At 42.3% G+C, this 25,550-nt stretch overlaps 2 protein-coding genes across 3 annotated transcripts in view; one reads left to right on the top strand and one right to left on the bottom strand.

The window, feature by feature from the left end:
• The first annotated feature begins 1,478 nt into the window (after positions 1–1,478).
• GNE (glucosamine (UDP-N-acetyl)-2-epimerase/N-acetylmannosamine kinase) overlaps positions 1,479–25,550 on the top strand; it is a 59,357-nt gene continuing 35,285 nt past the window's right edge. Inside the window, exon 1 of one of the 2 annotated variants that reach the window (XM_044265361.1) lies at positions 1,479–1,499. Coding sequence is in view for 1 of the 2 variants with exons in the window: in XM_044265355.1 (XP_044121290.1) it covers positions 12,795–12,845 (51 nt within the window). In the remaining variant the exon portion in view is untranslated. Of the gene's footprint in view, positions 1,500–12,654; positions 12,846–25,550 lie in introns of those variants that run through there. The other variant, XM_044265355.1, reaches the window with a different exon arrangement.
• LOC122917464 (thioredoxin-dependent peroxide reductase, mitochondrial-like) lies at positions 23,262–24,191 on the bottom strand. Its single transcript, XM_044265363.1, is given in 1 exon segment — positions 23,262–24,191. A coding segment is annotated over 1 exon segment (774 nt). The 5' UTR covers positions 24,184–24,191; the 3' UTR covers positions 23,262–23,409.

Genomic DNA, 25,550 nt, shown 5'->3' on the forward strand with positions numbered 1-25,550 from the left:
ACCTGTTATTAATAAAGCAGAGCCCGGGATTCCGGCCTCATGTGGCCTGCGGTGGACATGGCCACTCTGCCTCAGGGAGCCCCTGCCGTCGTCGGGGAGACCCGGTGGCCGGCCTGCTTCCGCTCCCTCGTTAGCTTGAGGCGAGTCATTTGGAAGAATTTGGGCCTCGCATGCCAACAGCATGGGAGAGCGGCTCCAGGAAAGCCCCTGCCTGTCACTCCTCCTCAGGGCGCCTATTTCCTATCTGACAGAGAACCGGCTGATGTTTAAGAGAGGTTTTTTGCCACTGCTGGATGAAAAGGAGTGCCTGGGAGGGCCTCCGGTCCCCGCAGAGAGCGAGCCCCAGCTGTCAGCGTAGGTGTGCTGAGGGAGCCCGAAATAGCAGCAGGGGCCGGCGCCTGCCCACGGGCTGTCACAGGAGCCCCTGTCAGGCCTTCATTTACCCGAGGAGTCTCCGTGCACTCTGACACGGTCGTGGTGCCTCAGGAGCCTGCCTTCTCCCTAAATCCTACACATAAGTCTTTTTGGTAAATGGTCTTCCTTCATTCTGCCCCGACCCCCAGGCGTCGCTGGGGACAGTAAGTCTGTCATGACAATCTTTGACTGACACCTGTCTGAAACCAGGTGGCCCTGTCTGCACGGGGCCCCAAGCAGCTGACTGGCTTGCTTCCTGTCAACAGAAAGCGAGCAGCTGGGCTGCTATGCCTCATTCGTTACGAATCTCCTTGTTCTTCTGGATCACCTCACTCCCCAGGATCATGCTTCCTTTCTGAAACCCTGCGTTTTCCCTAATGACCTTTCAGAGGCCTGCTCATGTGGCTTGCAATGTTTCTGTTTTTAGTTCTGGGCTCTGGGGGCCATGGGAGTAGAACAGGCTGCCGGTCTTCTCGCTGTCTCTCGAAGGCTGGAGGCATGCTGTGGGGAAGGGCAGGAGAGGGCACAGAGGGAGCTGCTCTGACAGAGGACAAGTGCAGAGGGAGAGGAAAAGAGGCCAGCAAATGCAGCTCTTGGGCTGCTCTCACCCTGTGGGGGAGAAGGTGAGTCAGGAAAAGCCTTGAAAATGAGCTGCAGGAGGCCACCTGGTGCCAGAGCCAGGGGAAGGTCGACGTGCCAGCAGCTTCCCAGGATGGAGGAGGGTGGTGAGCGGTGACTGCTGACTTTTTGGATGGCGGTTTCAGGAGAGTGGTGGGGCCTGAAGGCTGGCAGACCGGGCAAGTTAAGGAACGAGTGGGTGGCCTGCAAGTGGAAATCCCATGTGTAACCTCTTCTTGCAATATCGTGTCACGAGAGGATGGGAAGAGATGGTCCCAGCATGCCAGCGGTATCTGGTGGTGAGAACTGGTTTGGGTTGATTGTGTTTGTTTTTGCCCTAGAGAAACGTGTCGGTGCACAGAGGAAGGCCTGTAGAGAAAGGAGGAGACCGAAAAGCCGGAAGATAAAGGAGAGGATTGAGCAAGCCCAGTTCTCATGAAGGAGGAGCCTTGGAAAATCCGACCAAGGTGGGAGTCTGTATTAGTTGGAGCAGCGAGTGGTGCCATGTGGTGCCACGTCTGACAGAGTCAGACACAACTAGGAGCTGGGGTGGAGCTCCTGGCTTGCTGCAAAGGTGGCATCTCCTAACCCACCCCCAAATGTGAATCTTGGCATCTTACTAGTGCATGGACCTGGAGCCCCAAGCCATGTTGTGGGAAGGATGTAGGCCCCTGAGGAAAAGAAAAGAGGCTAAGTTGGCTGGCTTGCCCAGGCACTGTGGGCACTGAGCCAATTTACTCATGCCACCACCTGGAAAGAGGACTGAAAGGGAAAGAGAGAGAGAGAAAACACACACACACAGGACGGCCAAGCCCACAGAACAGGCTTGAGTCCATTTTTTTCTCTTAGTTACCTATAAAGAAGACTTAGATAAAAAAGTAAGAACAAGGGTCGCCTGAGTGCCTCAGTCAGTTGAGCGTCTGACTCTTGATTTCGGCCCAGGTCGTGATCTCAGGGTTGTGGCATTGAGCCCCGCATCAGGTTCCTCAGTCAGTGGGGCTGTCTGCTTGAGATTCTCTCTCTCCCTCTGCCCCTTGCCCTCCTCACTTTCTCTCTCTAACAAATAAATAAAATCTTAAAAAAAAAAAAAAAGAACAAGATGTTCAGGCCTTCAGATAGATTCCCCCAGCCCTCTCAGCTTCCATCCCTTCCACTGCATGGAGGCAGCAGAAGAGCGGAGGAAAGCCTCCAGGGGCACCTGGCTGGCTCGGTTAGAAGAGCACTCAGCCCTTGATCTCTAAGTCCTGAGTTTGAGCCCCACATAGAGGGGTATAGAGATTACTAAAAAATAATAAATAAATAAATAAATATACTTGAATGTAAGAAAGCCTCCAACCTGAGGCCTGGGATCTAGTGTTCTCTCCCTGTACTCTGTAAACATGTAACAGACCTTTTGAACTGGTGTGGCAAGTCATCGATCTTCTGAGTCCCAGGAATAAGTGGGGTCTGGGGTCAACTGCCTCATCGTGGGTGCTGAAGAGCCTAGATTTGTGACAGCCTGGTTTTTTTTTTAAAGATTTATTTATTTATATTTATATAGAGAGAACGAGAGCAGGGGGGAGAGGGGTTAGAAATCTCAAGCAGACTCTCCACCGAGCATGGAACCCAACTCAGGGCTCAATCTTATGACCCTGAGATCGTGATCTGAGCTAAAACCATGAGTTGGACACTCAAACTGACTGAGCCACCCAGGAGCCCCTTGTGCCAAGCTGTTCTGACATAAAAAGGCACTCTAATACCTAATACATGCCAACTGAATGACTACCTGTATTCATTAGAGTTTGTATTAGATAAAAGATCTAGAAAGATCTAGAACTAGGACAGTAATCCTATTGAGAGCATAAAAGACACTCTACATTTCTTTTGAATATCTCTTTGTGTTGAAAAATATATAATTAGCAAGTTAAACCCAAGATTTTACAAATATTATTCTTTAGTACAAGGCTAAGTAAAAAAAGAAAAAAAGAATTGATTTAAAGTTGATTTCAGGAAAAATATAAGTAAAACAATATTGCAAGGAGATAGGGCAGTCATCAGAATGAGATACACTGTCTCTCCCATTGCCTGCACCACCCATGCGTGCCTGTTCTGTCTGGGGTGGCAGGAAGGAAGGAAGCTCCCCGAGTGTCAGGTGCTAGGCAGGCATCTTGTGTAGGCATCTGACCTGGCAACAGCCCTCTGATTATTATCTCTTCAGAAGTGTCATCAACCTTAGACAAATTATCTAACTTGTCCCAGATCCATCAATTGTAAATGGCGGAGCCAGACTTCGAACAACTCTGGCTGACTCCTCAGCCTCGCTCCTTTTTCTCCACTAGGCAAGGAGAAGAGAGTGAGTCAGCGCTTAGAAAATGTTCAGCTTAGGGGAGGAAACAGAAGGGAGTTTCCTGGGGAGGTTCTCTCTTTCCATGAAGTCAGTGGCAAGGCTGCTGTGGGAGATTTGATAAGAAATCACCCTCATGAGGGGTGCCTGGGTGGCTCAGTGGGTTAAAGCCTCTGCCTTCGGCTCAGGTCATGATCTCAGGGTCGTGGGATCGAGCCCCGCATCAGGCTCTCTGCTCAGCAGGGAGCCTGCTTCTCCCCTCTCTCTGCCTTCTTGTGATCTCTGTTAAATAAATAAATAAAAATCTTAAAAAAAAAAAAAAAAGAAATCACCCTCATGAAAGGTTTCATCCTGTTATGAGAGGAAAAATAAAAGAAATAAGAGCACTGGGAAAGGAAAGCCCTTAATAGGTTTGCGGCCACCTATGGCACCTCATGTTGGGAGCTAATACTTAGGGATTTACCTTCTGCAAGATACTTTTACACTTATCCCCATATTTAAAGGGCTCAAGTTTTCACAATTCCCTCTCCCACAGGAATCTCTAGCTCCTTATTACTCAAAGTGCCGTCTGTTGGACTGGTAGTAGGGTAACCAACCATCCAGGTTGGCTCGGGGCTCAGGGTTTGCTTGGGACAAGGAAATATGCTGAAACTGGGATAGTCCTGGGACATGCTGGTCGCCCTAACCAGTAGCTCCTGGAAGCTTGTTAGAAACAGCCTCATTCCAGATCTATTGAATTGGAATCTACACGTGAACAAAATCACATGCCCATTCAGGTCTGAGAAGCAGTGTTCTCGATGAGACATGGGCGTAGCAGTTCTAGTAGACCCCTGTATTGGTTTGGGTTCTCCAGAGAAACAGAACCAATAGGATGTGTAGGTATATATAGAAAGAGGTTTATTTTAATGAACTGGATCACATGATTGTGGAGGCTTGGCAAGTCCAAAACCCAGTGAGGGAGGCTGACAGGCTGGAGACTCCAGAAAGAGTTGTCTTTTGAGTCCAAAGGCAGTTAGGCTCGAGACCCAGGAAGAGCCAATACTGTGGATAAAGTCCAAAGGCCATTCACTGGCAGAATTCCCTCCTTCTTGGTGGAGGTCAGCCTTTTGTTCCACTCAGGCCTTCAACTGATTAGATGGGGCTCACCCACACCACAGAAGACAACCCGTTTTACTCAAAGTCTATTGATTTAAATGTAAATCTCATGCAGAAACACCCTCAAGAAAATGTCTGGAATAACTTTTTGCCACATACCTGGGTAACATGGCCCAGCCAAGCTGACACACAAAATTAACCATCATACCCCCTTGAAAGATCTGTCCACATTCAAATCCTGGGAACCTGTGAGTGCTAACTTATTGTTAAGAAGAGTCTCTGTAGCTGTCTTAGGTATGTCAAGAATGTCCTGGATCCTCCACAGAAGCCCATAATCCAGTGACAAGGGTCCTTACGAGAGACATGCAGGAGAGACACACAGAAGAATAAAAGGTCACGTGAAGCCAGATGCACAAGAGATGATAGTGATGTGGCCATAGCCACATAAAGCAAGGAACACTTACAGCCTCTAGAAGCTGGGAGAGACAAAGGCCTGTGTGCCCTAGAAACCCCAGAGGGAGTTTGGCCCTGCGTGCCTCCAAGTTGGACTTCTGGCCTACAGACCTGTGAGGGAACACAGTTTTGTGGTTTTAGGCCCCGCAGTTTGCAGCAGTTATCGGCTGCCGTAGGAAGGATCCAGGGGCTCCCCCTCACTGCCCTCTTCACTGCGGTCCGTTGTCACCTGTGCGCTTGCACAGGGCCCAGAAAAGGCTCGAGGCAGCCCTTCCCTCCTACTCCCAGCTTCTGGCTATTTGGGTGGTTTGATGCCAGGTCCCGAGGACTCCACATCAGGATCCTTCACCTCTGAGGTTGCCTCAGACCTCCCTCCCGATCAGCCCCGCAGGCCTGGGCGCCTCGGGCCTCACAGAAGGCCTGGCTTGGAGCCTCTAGCATGGGTGGCTCCTATAGGCCTGGTGCTCCGCACTGGGCCCCCATGCTGTCGCTGTCACAGTGTGCGATGTGTCTGCTATGATGCAGGCCCCTTTGCGGTGTGGGGTGGGGGCCCTACAAGTTGCTGGCCTCTGCGGGCTTACTGTCTGCTCAGTCACTTCCCACTCTCCCACCTCTCTGGAAACATGGCTCCTGGCGGCACATCTCCAGCAACCTGCAGCGCCTGCCGCTCAGTCTCTCTGGGGCCAGCCCCCTGCATGGCAGGATAAGGGAACCGGGAGGCAGCTGCGGAGCCTCTTTGCAAAGTGTAGACTCTGTCTAGACTTGCAAGGTGTAGACTTGGTCTTTGCTGTGGAAGAAGCCATGTACAGAATGAAAAGCGTGGGCTGAGTTGGGCTCACGGAGTTACAAATTGTTATTTCATTAAAGCCTTGGATCTAATGCTCAGTCAGTCATGTTTGTACAAGATAGGGAACAATGATGGTATATTTTGTGATCTAGATTAGTGAAAATTTATGTAACCATTACCGCAGAAAAGGAAAGGCGAGGCCTGGTTGCAAATCCTGCCTCATTAAAAAAAACAAACACCCTGTAAAATCCACTCACTTCAATGATCAAGATATTTAATCAGTACAGGTTTGTATTTATTGATTTATCATACTCCCTTGAGTAGGAACATGCTCTCTCCACATCTGATTTTCCTCTAAAAAAAAGAATTCTCTTTCATATCTTGGATATAATTGCTGTCACCTTAAATAATCCAAAATGTGTTTAATCACTTTTAATAGATCAAATAATCGATTCTAGACATAAAATCACGAAGATTAAGACTGAACTGACCTTCAGCACCAAAGAGACCATTCTTGTCTCTCCCAGCTTTTTAAATCTTCCTTACCCCCATTTATATCAGAAATTATGGGGGTAATATCCACCCCATTTAGGAATCATCTCATCTCATTTTAATTGAACTCACTATTTATTGAGTGTCTACTCTGTGCCTAGCATTATGTGAGATTTTGGAAATACAAAGATGAACAAAATGGCTGTAACCATCTTCAGCCTTGTGCGTGTTTGATAATCAGAGCCCAGGATGGTTGTTGGGTAGGCGCACACCCAGGTACTCTGCTCACAGCAGGGCCCTCTGACCCCCAGACCCCAGACTGCAACCCCATGATGAGAACATTCCTCAAGTCTCAGCCCTCACCGCTGAGCTTTTGTGACAGAGACTGGAAAAGGTGGGAGGGGAGAAGAGGACTTGCTTCCGAGAGATTTGGGGTCATGAAGAGAAGCAGACTGGGTGTGAGGAGATGAGAGAGAATGAAGAGTGGAGATTTAACAGGAGAATGGTGCAGAGGGTTCTGGTATCCTTAGATTTGGCCAAGGTAAGAGAAATTTGGAGTTATTTAAAATTACTCAGTGGTGGCCCAGCTGGTTTCTCTAATTGCAACACTGCTTTTAAATTCAGACCATGGGGGGTGCCTGGGTGGCTCAGTGGGTTAAGCCTCTGCCTTCGGCTTGGGTCATGGTCTCAGGGTCCTAGGATCGAGCCCCGCATCAGGCTCTCTGCTCAGCGGTGAGCCTGCTTCCCCTCTCTCTGCCTGCCTCTCTGTCTCTCTGCCTACTTGTGATCTCTCTCTGTGTCAAATAAATAAATAAAATCTTAAAAAAAAATTCAGACCATGGTTTGCTCCATAATCTGTCAATATATAATGATTATTTATTTTTATTTTTTTTTTTTTTTAAGATTTTATTTTATTTATTTGAGAGAGAGAGACAGTGAGAGAGAGCATGAGCGAGGAGAAGGTCAGAGGGAGAAGCAGACTCCCCATGGAGCTGGGAGCCTGATGTGGGACTCGATCCCGGGACTCCAGGATCACGCCCTGAGCCGGAGGCAGTCGTTTAACCAACTGCGCCACCCAGGCGTCCCAATATATAATGATTAACTAGGAATTTCTGTGCCTAGGGGGAGACTCATGGTACATGACACCCCGGAATGTCCCAACCAAATTACAAGGGATGATTCTATTATTTTTTGTGTAAGTACAAATTCCTTAAGCTTGCTCCATGCAGTGAAGAGAGAGTGGGATAATACTTTTGCAGAATTTCTCAGTGAGAAGGGTCCTGCCGTTTGGGGCAGGGAAGTTGTTAGTTGTACAGGACAGGTCCTGGCATTGCAAAAAAGTTCATACCCAGTGAAAACCAAAAACACCCACTCCTCATTGTGACAATGAAACATACGACCCCCTCTACACACACAGCTTTAAATACACCCTCCTTGGGAATGGAACTGCTACCCTTGAGTGCCAGTAAAGAGCAGGTGGAGAATATCTGGGAAATTAAGCTCAAGGTACCCTCTGCCTGGGCGCCTGGGTGGCGCCCTTCCTTCCACTGAGGTCCTGAGCTCATGTCCTGAGATGGAGCCTGGCAGTGGCTCCTTGCCCAGCAGGGAGTCTGGTTGTCCCTCTGGCCTTCTCTCCTGCTGGTGCTCACGCGCCCTTTCCCTCCCTCTCTCACAAAAATTAATAAATAAAATCTTAAAAAAAAAGAAAATGCTTAAAGCTTCCCTCTGCCTAACTGTGCCATACCATTTATTTCACTCCTGCAGTTGTGCCCTGTTGGTGGGGCAGGGGAGAACGGGGCTCATCCTCTGAGGCACTCTTATGAACTCAATGTTTGTGTCTCCCCCAATATGTTGAAACGCTACCCCCTCCCTCAGTGTGATGGTATTAAGATGGGGCCTTTGGGACGTAGTTGGGGTTAGATGCGGTCATGAGGTCATGAGGTCATGAGGTCATGAGGTCATGAGGTCATGATGGGATTAGTGCCCTTATAAGAGAGAGTGCTGGCTTTCCCTCTGCTCTCCCCCACTTGAAGATACAACAAAAAGCTGAGTTGTTGACAGTTTGCACTTGAAAGAGGCCCTTCACCAGAATGCAGCCACAAGCTCAGACTTTCAGTCTCCAAGGCTGTGGAAGTGCATTTCTGCTGATTACAAACCACTAAATTATTTAACTATAGACTGAAAGTTCCTTCCCATAATTAAGTATATGTTGAAAATAAAAATTTTAACACCTGCAAATCATTTTATATTGAATCATTATGCTCTTAGAGATCATTCATTCACTCGTCCATCCACCCAGACATTTTACAAATACTTACTGAGTACTTGCCTTACTCCAGGCACTGGGTTAGGTGCTGGGAGCACAGTGAGAACAAGACAGGCATGGCCTCTTGTCACCAAGAAGCTTTCAGTCTATGGGGACGGAAAAAACATAAAAATTAATTAAACCAATAAAAATCCCAGCTGGGTTTCTCATGAAACTTGGCAAGTCGATCCTAAAATTTATATGGAAAAGCAAAGAATAGAGGAAAAAAGAATAGTCATTATTCCAAAATACTTCAGTAGTAAAGACTATGTATGTGAATTTTCTAAGGTTTAAAGTTTTAAGTGACAATTGGAAATCCTGTTTGAATTGTGCTTTTTTGAATGTTGCATTGCTTTTGGAATAAAATGTGATTTAATGACTATAGTAGTTATTGACGTATGTAAACATATTTATAAAGTATACAGAATATGGTTTAGATTTATTTTTTACATACATGGGATACTATGAATATAGTTTGGATGCTCCTTTCTCATTTGACAATGTGTCCCAGAGGAGATGCGTATTGATACATACAGACCTATGTGTTCCTTTTAATAATTATGTGGTATTTTACAGTGTGGATATCATGTATTTATTTAACTGGTCTCCTATTGAGAGTTATTTAGATTTTCTCCAATTTATAAAAAAGATACAATAATCATGATTGTACATATATTTTTGTATGCATTTGGAGGTACATATATATAATAGATGATCTGAAGTGGAAATAATAAGTCAAATAGTATGTACATTAAAAATACTGATAGATGTCAAATTTTTCTCCAAAAAGAATACAATTTTTAATGTCTTCATCAGCAGAGTATGAGAGTTCTTATTCTGCCAACACCATTACCATCACTATATATTATCAAATTACTTAGCTTCATAAGATTTGATATGCAAAAGATAATTACTTTACCTATTTTAATTGGATTATTTGCTGTTGTTGGTTTTTTTGTTGTTTTTTTTGTTTTAGTGTTGACTTGTGTAAGTTCTTAATGTATTTTGGATATTAACCCCTTATTGGATATAACATTTGCAAACATTTTCTCCCATTCAGAGGGTTGTCTTTTTGTTTCTTTGACAGTTTCTTTCACTGTGCAAAAGCTTTTTATTTTGGTATAGTCATAACAGTTTAATTTTGCTTTTTGTTTTCCTTGCCAAAGGAGATATATCTAGAAAAATGTTTCTGCAGCTGATGTCAAAGAGATTAGGGCCTACATTTTCTTCCAGAAATTTTTGGTTTCATGTCTCGTTTTTAGGTCTTTAATCCTTTTTCAGCTTATTTTGATGGGTGGTGTAAGAAAGTGGTCCAGTTTTATTCTTTTGCATGTCGCCGTACAGTTTTACAACACTATTTGTTGAAGAGACTGCCTTTTTCCCATTGCATATTCTTGCCTCCTATGTCAAAGATTAATTGACCATATAATGATGGCTTTTTCTCTGGGGACTCTGTTATATTCCATTGATCTATGTGTCTATTTTTGTGCCAGTACATACTGTTGTGATTACTATACCATTGGTATGTCTTGAAATTTGGCATTGTGATGCTTCCAGATCTGTTCTGTTCTTTTTTGGTTTTGGTGCAATTGTAAATGCACTGTTTTCCCCATTACACTTCCTCCTACATCATTATTAGTATGTAGGAATACAACACATTTTTGTACACTGATTTTGTATCCTGTGACTTTACTGAATTTATTTACCAGTTCTAGTAGTTTTTTGGTGGAGTCTGTGGGGTTTTCTGTATATAGTATCATGTCATCCGCAAATAGTGAAAGTTTCATTTTGTCCTCACCAATCTGGATGCTTTTTATTTCTTTTTGTTGTCCGATTGCTGTGGCTAGGATTTCCAGTACTGTGTTGAATAAAGGGATGAGAGTGGATATCCTTGTCTTGTTCTTGACCTTAGGGGAAAAGATCTCAGTTTTTCACCATTGAGATGATGTTAGCTGTGGGTTTTTTGTACATGGGCTTTGTTATGTCGAGGTATATTTTCTCTAAACCTACTTTGTTGAGAGTTTTTGTCATGAAAATATATGTCCTTTGTCAAGTGCTTTTTCTGCATCTCTTGAAATGATCATATACTTTTTATGCTTCCTCTTGTTAATGTGGTATGTCACATTGGTTGATTTGTGAATACTGAACCACCCTTGCATTCTGGAAATAAATTCCACCAGATCATATTGGATTCAGTTTGCTAATATTTTGTTGAGGACTTCTGCATCTAGGTTCATCAGAGATATTTGCTTACAGTTTTCTTTTTTTGTAGTGTCTTTGTCTGGTTTTGGTGTTAGGATAATGCTGGCCTCATAGAATGAAATTTGAACCATTCCTTCCTCTTCTATTTTTTGGAGTAGTTTGAGAAGACTAGGTATTAACTCTTCTTTAAACGTTTGGTAGAATTCACCAATGAAACTCTCTGGTCCTGGGCTTTTATTTGTTGAAAGTTTTTTTTTTTTTTTGTTACTGATTCAATTTCTTTGCTAGTTGATCTGTTTAACTTTTCTGATTCAATTTTGGGAGGTTATATGTTTCTAGGAATTTCTCTAATTCTTCTATATTTTCCAATGTGTTGGTATATAATTTTTCATAATAGTTTCTTATAATCCTTTGGGTTTTTAAAATTTTATTCATTTATTTTAGAGAGAAGACAGTGCACATGAGCAAGCATGGAGGGGAGGGGCAAAGGGATAAGAGAATCTCAAGCAGACTCCCTGCTGAGCATAGAGCCTGATGTAGGGCTTGATGCCAGGACCCTGAGATCATGATCTAAGCTGAAAACAAGAGTCGGACACTCAACCAACTGCACCACCTAGGCACCCCTCTTATAATTCTTTGTATTTCTGGGGTTTTGGTTGTTATTTCTCCTCTTTATTTATTTTAATTTTTTTTAAAGATTTTTTTTTAAGATTTTATTTATTTATTTGACAGACAGAGATCACAAGCAGGCAGAGAGGCAGGCAGAGAGAGAGAGAGGAGGAAGCAGGCTCCCCGCCAAGCAGAGAGCCCGATGCGGGGCTCGATCCCAGGACCCTGGGATCATGACCTGAGCCGAAGGCAGAGGCTTTAACCCACTGAGCCACCCAGGCGCCCCATCTCCTCTTTATTTCTGATTTTATTTACTTGATTGGGAGTTTTAAAATCAATTTTAAAAAGTCAATTTCATTTTTTGATTGTGCTGGCTTGCACTAGTTCAGTAAATCTGCTAGCATATGCTAGTGGATATGCTTCTCATTGTTCATTGGTGTTTACAAACAGCAGCATTAAGAATTCCTTAAGTAGAATGTAAAATTGTATAGTAGGTAAGGCTAGGCTGGTGATGTGTTCAAATGAACATATGCCAATCAAATGGGATAAAGCAGATGATCAGCTTATATCCTTTGCCACCAGTCTGGCTGTGAGGGTCCCTGAGCACCAAAAGTGCAAGGTACATCCCTTAAAAAATGTAGCCACAGTTTCCTATTATAATGTAGCTTAGACAAAAATGCAACAATATTGATTTTTCCTTCAGTCTCATGAAACTAAGGATTCTAATATGCTGAGGTCAGTGACTATTAAAAAATCTTAAAAAGAATCTTAAATCCTCCCTTAGTTTTTCCATTAAAAATTTTAATTTTTTAAGTTTTAACTTATTTTTAGTTTAATTTCTTTAGTTTCCTTCTTTGCTCAAAGTAGTATGTCAATAAGTAGTATGTCAACTGTGTGTGAAAACAGTGCGAAAAAGATGATTGAGATTTTTGATTGTGGATTTTTGTTGCTACCTTTGAGAAACTCAGAAGAAGAAAGTAAATTTTTGAGTGGAAAATAGAAACAAGTGGTAGAAACAGGGAAGTAACACTCAGAAACTGACTGTCCTCCTGCTTTCAAGCTACTGTCTAAGAACATAGGAAGAATTTATTTTTTTTTTAATTTTTTTTTTTTAAAGATTTTATTTATTTATTTGAGATAGAGAGACAGTGAGAGAGAGCATGAGCGAGGAGAAGGTCAGAGAGCGAAGCAGACTGCCCATGGAGCTGGGAGCCTGATGTGGGACTCGATCCCGGGACTCCAGGATCACGCCCTGAGCCGAAGGCAGTCGTCCAACCAACTGAGCCACCCAGGCGTCCCGAACATAGGAAGAATTTAGAATCACTTTTTTTTTTTTTTTTCCTGGTCTTCCTTTTCAGAGGGGCGGGGTCAAGATTCAGTCTGGGATTCAGATGCCTGTTAATGACTCTTAGCTCTGTGGCAGCTAAGTCAAGAGAATAAACAGCTGCCCTGTTCATTAATTCAAACAACACCGGGTACAGAGCTTTTGCTGCGGGATGGAAATCAACATGTATCCTCACTGGAAGTTGTGTCTTCAAGGACCTCACGTAAGTCATTTAACAAGTCAGTAGAGCGTGATCGTGAAAACTGCAATCTGGGGAGGAAAAAAAAAGAGAGAGAAATTACGAGGAAGAGGAGGAAAGCTTTGGTTTTAAGCCTATCCCATACATCTATTCTTAAATGTCTTCTTTTTGACGGCTAACCCATGTTAGTCATTCTGTGGTTGCTATTTGTTTCTCTGTTACTGTGCTCAAACTCCCGGTCTGAACTGAAAGCTGAAAATGAACTCTCCCTCAAATGCCTCATGCTTTCATCAGATAAAGAGGGTTTGCTTTTTACTTTTTGAGTCTCCTGCTTCCTTAAATGTAGTTTATTACCAGAAGTGTGATGTTCCTGGCAACTATTTTTACTTTCTTCTTTGCTTTTGAAACTTGCTGTATAAAAGGGCCCAGCTAATGCTTCTTTCTCCCCCAATTAGTTAACTTGACTAGCCACCTGTGGGAGAGGAGTGTGTTTATGCTGAGTTAATTAGTTTCCAGTAGTAATGGCAATTCCCGTGTTTATTGAAGTGTAACTATGTCATATAGTGTGCTGTATTATAGTGAAGCTTATTTAACCAAAATTTTTATTGAGGCATAAGGAAATCCAGATGTTTTAGGGAGTTATCATCACATTTCAGTTTGATGATTTTAAAAAATATATTTATATATTTAAAGATCATCTAGGGGCGCCAGGCTGGCTGAGTTGGTAGAACATGTGATTCTTGATCTCAGCATTGGGAGTTTGAGCCCTACAATGGGTGTAAAGATTACTTAAAAAGATAAAATATTTTAAAAAAATAAAGATAGTCTGTAGTTAAGGAATGGTTTATAAGCCATTTTCCATCAAATAACATCATTCTTGCAATTATTTTTGACATAGTCACAGTCGACTTCTAGCTGTATCACTAATGTCTAATCTCAGTTTGCCTTCTTTGGTAAGAAATTATTATCTTCATTTTTTGTAGCACTTGCACTTACATTTAAATTCGAGGTCAGATTTTCTGAGTTCTAAGTTGGAACTTCTTAGTGTTTTTTTTTTTCTTCTTCCTCATGTTTTCAACTAAATCTAAGAAATGGCTGTCTCTAGTTACAAAGGTAATATTTGTTCTGACTCCCATTTCTCATATGACTTATTTTTTATAATGTGCCTTGAAATTACCATTTCATCCGTCTGCCTAATGTTTGGGGGTTCTGTGACCACATCAACTCTGAAATACTGTAGTTTTAAAGTTACCTTTCGGGGCGCCTGGGTGGCTCAGTGGGTTAAGCTGCTGCCTTTGGCTCAGGTCATGATCTCAGGGTCCTGGGATTGAGCCCCGCATCGGGCTCTCTGCTCAGCAGGGAGCCTGCTTCCCTCTCTCTCTTCCTGCCTCTCTGCCTACTTGTGATCTCTCTCTGTCAAATAAATAAATAAAATCTTTTAAAAAAAAAAGGAAAAAAAAATAAAATAAAGTTACCTTTCAAGGTTCTCTTCCCCTTACTAATATTCTCTTCCCCTTACTAATAGTCTGTATTTTCCAATATTCCTTAACAAAACTTTTTGTTCTGTTGGGTTATTCTTTTCTGTATGTTATTCTTGTTATTCTCACTCCCTTATTATGTTCAATCACACCATATTCTCTTCTAGGAAAATGCTAATCTAAAATGTAAAATTGATAGGATCTCATGACAGACTGAACATGAGAGCTGATGGAGGAGAGGTCACAGAAGTCTCCCAATTACTGGGTGAATGATGATATCATTCACTGAGAATTAGAGTCGAAAAGCCCAAGTTTATGGTGAAGAAAATTTCACTCTGGCAAGTTGATTTGAAGGGCCTGTGGAATGCAGCCAAAAGCAGGTGTCCTAAAGGGAATTTTATATATATATATAGATATATATTTTTTTAATATTTTATTCATTTATTGAGGGACAGAGATAGCAACAGAGAGAATAAGCAGGGAGGAGAGGGAGAAGCAGGCTCCCTGGGGGGCTCGATCCTAGGACCCTGGGATCATGACCTGAGCCGAAGGCAGACGCTTAACAGACTGAGCCTCCCAGGCGCACCTAAAGGGAGTTAGTTATTTGGGTCTGGACTGAGAAGACTAAGCTAGAGTTTAAGATTTAGCAATAATTTAAAATGTTTGTTTGGGGGGCGCCTGGGTGGCTCAGTTGGTTAAGCGACTGCCTTCAGCTCAGGTCATGATCCTGGAGTCCCGGGATCGAGTCCCACATCGGGCTCCCTGCTCACCAGAGAGTCTGCTTCTCCCGCTGACCTCTCTCCTCTCATGCTCTGTCTCTCCCTCTCTGTCTCTCTCTCTCAAATAAATAAATAAATAAAATATTAAAAAAAATAAAATGTTTGTTTGGTAAGCTGTGCGGGTGGATGAAGTTATGCTGGGAGTTTACTAAAGTGAGATGAAAAGGAAGCTAAGTGGGGAATTCTGGGAAAACTTTAGCTTTTAAGTCGTGATTTGAGGAAGTATAGAACCAGAGAGGTGGCAGGTAGGCAGGAAACCAGAGATGTCGTGGAAACAGAAGAAGAAAGTTTCCAGGATGAGACCGTGACCACAGTGTAAAGAAGAAATTACCAGAAGAGCAGCTGGAGGGCAGGGAAGAGTAGGTGCCTGGCGGTCGGAAAAAGTGAGTGGAGAAAGAGGGAACGTAGCCAGGAAAGCACCACTGAATATTTAATGTAAGACACCATAAACTGATGTCCCTGGGCTTCCACAGGGTTTTACACCCTATAAAATTAAATTTAATAATGTCTAAGAGTCTAATCATCTAGGATTTAGAAAACTGTTACACGCAGAATTTTATAAAAAGAGTTCTGAACTGGCCAAGTATAACAAACTGGGTATCGGGGCATTTAAAAAACTCTGGCGAAACAGGTAGAACAAGAAATGTAGCTGGGTGCCTTGGGCTAGGAGTGTGTGGTGTATTTCAAAATAGATACGCATTTTGTTGGGTGAATTACGCCTGTCACTACGTATCGCTGACCCACATTATTGTCCAGGTCTCCAGTCTAATGAAAATGACCTTTAGTTGTTGCAAATTCAATATGTCCAAATCAGAAATCTTTATCACGGCTGCCGGCTCATCCCCAAACTTTCTTCTTCTCTGTTTCAGACAGTAGCTCTGCCAGCCACCCCACTGCTTTGAAACAGAAAGCTCAGTCGTTCTTTTACAACATCATCTCTTCTGTCTCATCTCCGCTATCAAGTTCTGTCCATTCTTTCTCCACATTCTTCTGATTCTCTCTTCCTAATTCCCATGGCCACCAGCATCTTAATTCAGGTCCTGAAATCGGATGTTTAACTGGTCTGCCTTCTAGTCCTACCTCCTCTTTCCAGCCCATCTTCTACAATTGTAATTAAGCAAGTCTGATCATGTCACTCCCTTGATTTAAAAAATTTCCCAATTCTAGTGAGGACAAAGAAAGCCCAGTCTCACTAGCAGGACATCGTCCAAAACCCTTGCTGAGCTGGACTTACCCCACCGCCTCACTGTATCTCGTTACTTTCTGTCTCCACACATCTATCCTAGAACACTGTTACGTTTCTTCCTGTTCTTCAACTTGCTTTCTCACCCTTGATCCACTATAAAATCTGAGCAACACTGTTGTACTAGTAAGATCATAAGCTTGAGTGCTGGAGGAGGGTAGGTGGGGAGGTTGAATCCAAGTGACTTGGACCAGCCACAGAGAAAAGAACTGGGATCGACTCTTCTTATTTTTTTTTTTTAAGATGTTGTTTCTCTTAAGTAATCTCTACACCTAGTGTGGGGCTCAAACTTACAACCCTGAGATCAAGGGTCACATGCTCTACTGAATGACCCAGCCAGGTGGCCAGCAATGACTCTTTGATATGATCCCCGCCCCATTTCACTTGATGCTTATTAGACTATTTCCTACATACATCATGACTCCAGGAACTCTCAGGGAGACAAATATATCTAACAGAATGAACCTTAAGAAATTTATGATCTGTTGAAAAAATAGGACATAGAGAGTGAGTAACTTATGTGACATGAGACCTATTACTTTACAGTCATAAATGTGTACATGAGATCTATTACTTATAAAACATGAGATCTATTACTTTACAGTAAATATAAAACATGAGATAAAGCATGAGATCTATTACTTTACAGTCATAAATGTGTACATTCAAAGATAGCAGATAATTAAGAATAAGTATGAAATAAGTAATCAAGACAAGTGCAAGCGCTATAGGCATTTAGAGGAAGAAGTGATTGTTTTGGGATAGGATGTTCAAATGAGGTTTTACAGCAGAAATAGGACCGGAAGCATGAGTAGCAGGTTAGTAGCAGGAGGGATGAGAGCCTTCTCATTGTGGGGAACCAAACAAAGTGAGGCAGAGAATATCTGTTCAGGACAAAAGGATCTGGGTAGGGGAAAGTGTTAATGATAGGAACAGGTCAGGGTGTGATTGTGGGGGACTTTCAATCTAAAGATGATGTCGTAGGCATACCTTACCTAGCAGGGAATAGGGAACTGAAGTTGTTCTTAAGCAAAGAAATGACTTAATGAAAGCATTCCTTTAAGGGGATTCACTGGGCAATAGCATGCAGGACAGATTACAGAAGCAAGGGAATGCAGGCTGGAAGAACCAATAGAAACATAGTCATTTAGGTCTAAGATGCCATATTTTCTCAATTCTAAGACACTGTTGACATAATAGAGTTCATAATTTAAAAAACTCTACATTAAATATATATTGATTATAAGATAAATCTTGACTTTAGGTGTGAATATCATAAAAATATAGGCATCTCAGAATTAAGGAAATAACAGGATGAACTAACGTAGTGATGCTATGACTGGTAGGAATGGGAAGGAAGAGTAGCTGCAAAAAAGCACCCCCCCAAAAAAAGCCCAAAAAACAAAACAAAAAACAAAAACCCCAAAACCATTTTTAAACAGTTGAGAAAGTCATATTTCTTTTTTTTTTTAAAGATTTTATTTATTTACTTGACAGACAGAGATCACAAGTAGGCAGAGAGGCAGAGAGAGAGGAGGAAGCAGGCTCCCCGCTGAGCAGAGAGCCCAATGTGGGGCTCGATCCCAGGACCCTGGGATCATGACCTGAGCCGAAAGCAGAGGCTTAACCCACTGAGCCACCCAGGCACCCGAGAAAGTCATTTCATCTGAAATATGACTCTGTGATTTTGAGTCTGAATGAAAGTGGCAACTTGGTGCCATTAACAGACATGGGGAAGTTAAGAGGAAAAAAACCCAACTAAAAATTTTACATTGAGTTTGAGGGGAGGAAATATCTAGCAGGCAACTGGGATATGGGCCTAGAACTAGGAAGAAAAATATAGAGTATGCATCCTAGGAATTATTGACACAGAAGTTAAAACGGAAGATTTGAGAGTGAAGGAAATTCTGAAGGATGGCATATGTAGAGGGCCAGAGGCAGAGGTGTAATCCTTAGGAAATACCCACGTTTAGAGACAGGAAGCAGGGTAGGGAAGAAAAGCAGAAATGATGTGACAGGTTGGATTAGATTCATTCCAGGGTGGGGTGGGAAAGTCATGAGATGAGAAAGGTTGAGGCTTATGTTCATGCTTAGGGTTTGTAGACATTAATTATGTGTATTTGGAAGTCTTTTTTTTTTTTTTTTAATTGAGGGGTGGGGGTAGGGCCCGGTGAAGAGCCCAATCTCATGATCCCTGAGATCATGACCTGAGCCAAAATCAAGAGTTCCACATTTAACTGACTGAGCCACTGGGGCACCCCATGTATTTGGATGTCTTAAGCATTCACACAGGTATGATGAAGCCCACTTCAGTACTCTGAAGGAATGTCCATGTGGGACCCCATCTTCAGCTTCAGCTTCATGCTGACTGCCAGGTGTGGGCTCTTCCTCAGCTCCAGGGATTTGGGGCTAGTACCTTGGCTGGTTCCTCAGCCTATACTGAGAAATCATGAAATTTCTCCCAGGGCTTGTTGCTGGCACTGTGTGCTACCGATCTTAGCTAGGTCCTTGCAAATCCACAAGAACATCCTTCTCACAGAACTCTTTCATGAGCAGTTATTTTAGAACATAACTTTTAGAACATAATTTTGTTGATCTAACTTGTTATAACAGAGTCAAAGTTAAAGATAAACTAGTTTTAAATACTTTTGCAGTTCTTCCAGAATAGCTGTGCAAATTAAACTTTCTGAACTCCAGTTAGTCAGGGATGGCTGAGCTCTCTCTGGCTTCCCTCATTTTCCTAGCAGACAGATAAGAAATAAAATTACTTACTGGTTTGAAATATGATGGTTTCATAGCTCATAAAGAAAAATACACTTAAAAATTTGAATGAAGGGCAACATTTCACAAAAACAAACACATAGTCGTTGTATTTATTTATACTTTTCTTCTCTAATTGGGAGAGCTGGCATAGGGAGGGCTCACCACTAGAGGTGCTCTAAAGAGCTGACTGGTTCACATAGTAAGCTGATTAGTAATTGAGGATATGAAGAATGAGTGAATGGTCCTGATTTCAAGAGGCTTCTTTTCTTGTTATGAATGTCTTAATCACTACCTTTGTAAGCACTGTAAGCATATCTTTCCATCTCATGCTCACAAACCTGAAGTGGACACACAAAGTTCAGGATATTACTGAATTATTTTCAGTCAATGTAACCTTAATCCTTATGTGCTTTCCCTAAAGGGGAAAGAATTGCTTTCTCATCTGTCATCATCAGTGCAACAAGAGCGGTTCTGTCTGTTCTGGGGAGGTGCCTAGATGTCTTGGTTGGGCTATTAGCAATCTGGCTTATGCAGTGATATCTGGTTTGTAAGATGTGTTTTATTTTTATGTACTCAAGAGGTTCTGGCAATTAAAGGTGTTGTGCTTGATATATAGAGTGGGGCGAAAGGAACAGTTAACAAAAGGATATTTATTGAACAGAAATATCCGCTTAATATGGTGGTTAGTTGCTCGATTTTTTCCATGTCTGGATTTCTTCGTGAAATTGGCTAAGGGCAGGAATGGCAAGTACATGGCACCATCCCTGCCTTCCTCCCCTCCTCCCTGCAAAACATCACAGCTGATAGCCCAGGTGTTTTTTCCTTTGAACTCAGCATCAGAGTCATCTTCCACACAGTTCTCCAAGAAGCCACTACTGACTGGTTGGAGTTGGGAGTTGAAATAATGGGGTTAGAGTTTCTTCCTGTTTACACTTTTGGTGTTAGTATCATCTGATTGTGAGGAACAGAGCCTCTTAAGAAACAGAGGATTTTTTTTTAAGAATTCATATGGGTTGAAGTTGTGCAGGATCCAAGGCAAGTCAGGGACTGAATTCTCTCCCTAGAGCCCACATGTTCTACCTTCTGTAGCATATCTGTTGTGTCTGTTTTTGTGCCTCATTTTCCACTTCATTCCCAACTGGCCAATCCTCCCTGTATTCCGTGGTCTAAATGCTTCAGAGAGCTAGTTTAATGTGCTTAATCAATACCATTGTGTCTATTACTAGCACAGCCTTGGTGCTAGGACTTTCCATGGGTCATGGATAGGCAGCCCTTGCATAGACAGCCCAAGACACTGGCTATGTTTTCTTTCTTTATTTTAGTGGTAGTTATGCGGGTATCTTCACTTCGTGAAAATTCAGAAATCAACACATACTTATTATGTGCAAGTATCTTTGTTACACTTCAGTGAAAAGTTTATTTTTTTAAAAAGGGCTACACTGACCTCATTTTTTTTGAAGGCTTTATAAAATTAGTACATCAGTAGACTGTCTTAGACATCGTATACCTTGATTTTATTGTATTTATTTTTTAAGATTTTAGTTAATTTAGAGGGGAGGGGCTTGGGAGGATTGGTGAGCCTGGTAGTGGGTATTAAGGAGGGCATGTATTGCATGGAGGATTGGGTATTATATGTAAACAATGAATCTTGGAACACTATACCAAAAACTAATGATATTCTGTATGGTAACTAATATAACACAATAAAAAAAAACTACCTGGGGACTCCCTCAAGTGGGGCTCCCTGCTCAGTGGGGAGCCTGCTTCTCCCACTTCCCTCTCCCCCCATTTTCTCTCTCTCTCAAATAAATAAATAAAATCTTTTTTAAAAAGAGAAAAAAAAGATTTTATTTAGTGGGGGGATAAGGAGACTCCACAGAGCGTGGAGCCCCTACATGGAGCCCATGGGGTGGGGGGGAGTTGGCTCATGTGTGGCTCAATCCTGGGGTCCTGAGATCATTACCCCAGCGAAAATCAAGAGTCCCTCGCTCAACTTGACTGAGTCACCCAGTGTCTCCTGTATTCTTGATTTTAAAGGAGATAGCTTTAAAAGTCTCTTAAAGACGTTTATGTGAGTGATTCAGAGAGATGTGGGCTGGATAACAGAAGAGTTATGTCAATTCTTAACCAGTGGAACAGCATACCCAAAGAGCGATGAGCAAGTGCAACCCGAAGATACTTTTCTATGTAAGAAAGGGTCTGTTTAGTAGGAAGAGGAAACACCAGGTAGTGTCTAAACACGTGGGATCTTCTTCTGCTTAACAACTCTGCGACCTTAGGCAACTTTCCCTTTCGTGCTTCAGCCTCCTTATCTATAAAATGGGAGTGATAAAATCTACACCTTAAGGTTGTTCCAAGTACTGAGAGAATAAGTAGTTAGGTTAATGGGGTGCTAATACTTGGGTAGACTTTATAGAGAGGTGAGTACTTTACAACTAAACCACCAAATAAAAGAACAAAAAAGTCCCTATTAAAAGAAATGTTCCTAAAGTGGTCAAATGAACATCTGTCAGGGATGGTTTTGAGAGGTCTCCTCCTTTGATGAGAAGGTTGGGTTAGATGATCTTTTAAGACTTAGGATTCTCTGATAACCCAATTATGCCATAAATGTTTGAAATTGTAATTCTGCTTATGGAGTAATTATGGAAAATTTGATTTTATTATATCATAAAGCCATATGTACTTTTTTTGCAACTTGTAGAGCTCTCAGATTAAAGCCAAAGGAAACCAAACCAAACATAAACAATGACGTGAGAAGATTTTGATATGTTAATTCACAACTGTTAAATAGCAGAGTAACAGAGATCTGGAAATGTAATGATACGGATAGAAACGTGATCTGAGAAAGCCAAAAGGAAATGCCTCCTACAGTTCCTTGCTGCAACTTCGTCTCAAGAGAACATAAAGAAAAAGTCTAAAAAAGAGGGTCATTTCATTTCATTAATTTCACTTTCATTTCAAGGTTAAGTGATTCCATGAACACAGAACTATTCGAACTATATATGGAAATATAAAATTTTCAGTATTGGTCAAGCATAAAATCTGAGTGGCTTAATAAGTGCAAAAATCCTCAAAACTGTATTATCTTTATTCAAAGTATTTGTATTTCTAGTTACAGTTTTCCTAGCCATAACTTAAGCATTAAGTATGTTAAAAATATGTAATATTTTTATTACATATAAAATATGTAATATTTTATATATATATATATATATATAGCCACCATTGGGTGGCTCAATGGGTTAAAGCCTCTGCCTTTGGCTCGGGTCATGATCCCGGGGTCCTGGGATTGAGCCCCGCTTCGGGCTCTCTGTTTGGCGGGGAGCCTGCTTCCCTTCCTCTCTCTCTGCCTGCCTCTCTGCCTACTTGTGATCTCTGTCAAAAATAAATAAAATCTTAAAAAAAATATGTAATAGTTACAAGATACATAAAGAAGCACAGATATCTCAAGTGTACAATTTGAATTCTAACAAATTAAACACACCCATGTAATAAGCATGCAGATTTTTAAAAAACTGAACATAAATACTGTTTTTTTAAATTAAATTTTCTTAAGTTTTAAGAGAAAAATTAGTGTTCTTTTCTGGATATTTGGTGATATGGCATGTAACTATTATTATTATTTTTTTAAAGATTTATTTATTTATTTATTTGACAGCGATCACAAGTAGGCTGAGAGGCAGGCAGAGACAGAGGGAAGCAGGCTCCCTGCGGAGCTTGATCCCCACCCAGGACCAGTGGGATCATGACCTGAGCCCAAGGCAGAGGCTTTAACCCACTGAGCTCCCCAGGCGCCCCCAAGAGTGTTTTTTTAAAAAAAACATGATTCACATTTGTTTCAAGTACACATACATCCATTGGAAGAGTTAAATTAGACCATTGATGTTAACACCTTAAAACTATGTATGATCTTTGTCACCTTAAAAGAAAATTCAGTTTAGTACAAAGAAACTCAAGAAGAAATTTCAGGACCCTTGATCAGAAGCTTCGGTGTGTGTTGTACTATTCTGGTGTACATAAAGGTTCAAGTAAGACCAACAAAGAACGTTTCCTCTTCCCACTGAAGACACAATCAAAGGAACAGATGAACCAGCATCCTATAAACTAGTCAGTCATCAGGAGGTTACCAATAAAGGACGCTTTATGTGTGTGAGGACATTTAAAAGCCTCCGCCAATGTTAAAAAACAAAACATTTCGAGTATTACTTATGAGTACAAGCATAATTGTTTTGTCTTCTATAAATAATCATCTTTGAAATGCTCAAAGTGAGTTCCAGCTGTGGCTCTCTCCTGACGTGAGAAGAGGTGGGTTCACACGGGATGATCTACTGATTCACCTTCTCAAAGTATTCTTTGGAAGCAGTTGGATGTGGCTTAATCGTAGGAGAATCCGGGGTCCAGTTCGCTGGGCAGACTTCTCCATGGGTTTCCACAAACTGGAATGCCTTCACCAGGCGGAGGGTCTCTTCCACACTTCGGCCCACGGGGAGATCATTGACACTCAAATGCCTGATGATGCCATTGGGGTCAATGATGAAGAGGCCTCTCAGAGCAATTCCGGGGCCTTCCAACAGCACGCCATAGTCTCGGGAAATCTGTTTATTCAGATCTGACAAGAGTGCGATGTTCATGTGGTCCAAGCCGCCATTCTTCCTTGGTGTGTTGACCCAGGCGAGATGGGTAAAGTGGGAATCCACTGGAACTGCAACAACTTCACAGTTCACGTCGTGAAATTCATTGGCTTTGTCGCTAAAAGCAACAATTTCTGTAGGACACACAAAGGTGAAGTCCAAAGGATAGAAGAAAAGCACCAAATATTTTCCCTTAAAGTCATCGAGGGTTAGGTCTTTGAACTCTCCAATGACAACGGCGGTGCCCTTAAAATAGGGTGCGTGCTAAGTGACTGCAGGAGCGTGGTATGAGGAACTGGTGCTAAAAGCGAATTTTGCTTGACCAGAACTAGACCACAATACATTCGTCAGGCACGTTCTTCGGGAAGCAGCAGGTCTGAGGGCTGCAGAGGCAGAGATGCCCCAAGGAACAGCATTCATATGTCGGGCAATCGAAGCCCGGAGCAATCTTCCCAATGCGGCCGCCATCTTCAGTGCGCGCGAGATTCGCCGTAACTATTATTTTTAAAATATTTTATTTATTTAAAAATATTTTATTTATTTGACAGAGAGTGAGAGAGGGAATACAAGCACGGGTAATGGAAGAGGGAGAAGCAGGCTCCCCACTGAGCAGGGACACCCCGGCCAATTCAGGGGGTTGATCCCAGGATATTGGGATCATGACCCAAGCTGAAGGCAAACACGCAACAACTGAGCCACCCAGGCGCCCTAAAGATTTTGATTTTATGTTTTATTTCTTTAAAAGATTTTATTTGACAGATGGAGATCAAAAGTAGGCAGAGAGGCAGGCAGAGAGAAAGGGGGAAGCAATGAGCAGAGAGCCTAATGTGGGGCTCCATCCCAGGACGCTGAGACCATGACCTGAGCCAAAGGCAGAGGCTTAACCGACTGAGCCACTAAGGTGCCCCTAAAGATTTTTATTTCTAAGTAATTTCTGCACCCAGTGTGGGGCTCCAACTCACAACCCCGAAATCAAGAGTCACATGCTCCATTGACTGAGCCAGCCAGGTGCCCCTGGCATGTAAGTTTAAAAGTTTATGTAAGCTTATGCCCATCTTGGGGTGCCTGATTGGGTCAGATGGTTAAATGTCTGCCTTCGCCTCAGGTCATGATGGGATCGAGCCCCATATTGAGCTCCATATCGAGCCCCATGAGCCCCATATCAATCCATATATTGAGCACCATATAAGGCTCCTGGCTCAGCAGGAAGCCTGCTTCTCCCTCTTCTTCTCCCTTTGCCTCTCCCATGGCTCATGCTCTCTCTGTACCTCTCTGTCTCAAATAAATAAAATCCCTAAAAAATTATAAATAAATAAATAAAAGCAATGTGTCCATCTTGAACATTTCCTGGGGGTTTTGATACCACTTGTGTTAGGCAAAATAGCTCCCGAAGAGCCATGTCTTAATCCCTAGAACTTGTGAATGTCCCCTTATATAGAAAAGAGACTTTGACAGTGTGATTAAGGATTTTGAGAGGGCAAGAATATCCTGGACTATACTCACAAGAGTCTTTTTAAGTCAAGGAGGAAGAGGAAATGTGACAAGGGAAACAGAGGTCAGAGGGGCCACAAACCAAGGAATGAGGGCAGCCCGTAGCCAAGGAAAGGCAAGGAAGTAGATTGTCCACTGCCCCCTAGGGAAGGCCGACCCACTGATACCTTAAAAAAAAAAAAAAAGACATATATTTGAGATGTTATATATTACTTTCAAGTATACAGCGAAATGATTTGATATATGTATATATTGTGAAGTGATCACCATTATGTTTAGCTAACATCTGTCACCAAACAGTTCAATTTTCTTTTCTTGTGATGATATCTATATTGCTACTTTGA

The sequence above is a fragment of the Neovison vison genome, chromosome 9 (genome assembly GCF_020171115.1).
Source record: "Neovison vison isolate M4711 chromosome 9, ASM_NN_V1, whole genome shotgun sequence".
Taxonomy (NCBI): domain Eukaryota; kingdom Metazoa; phylum Chordata; class Mammalia; order Carnivora; family Mustelidae; genus Neogale; species Neogale vison.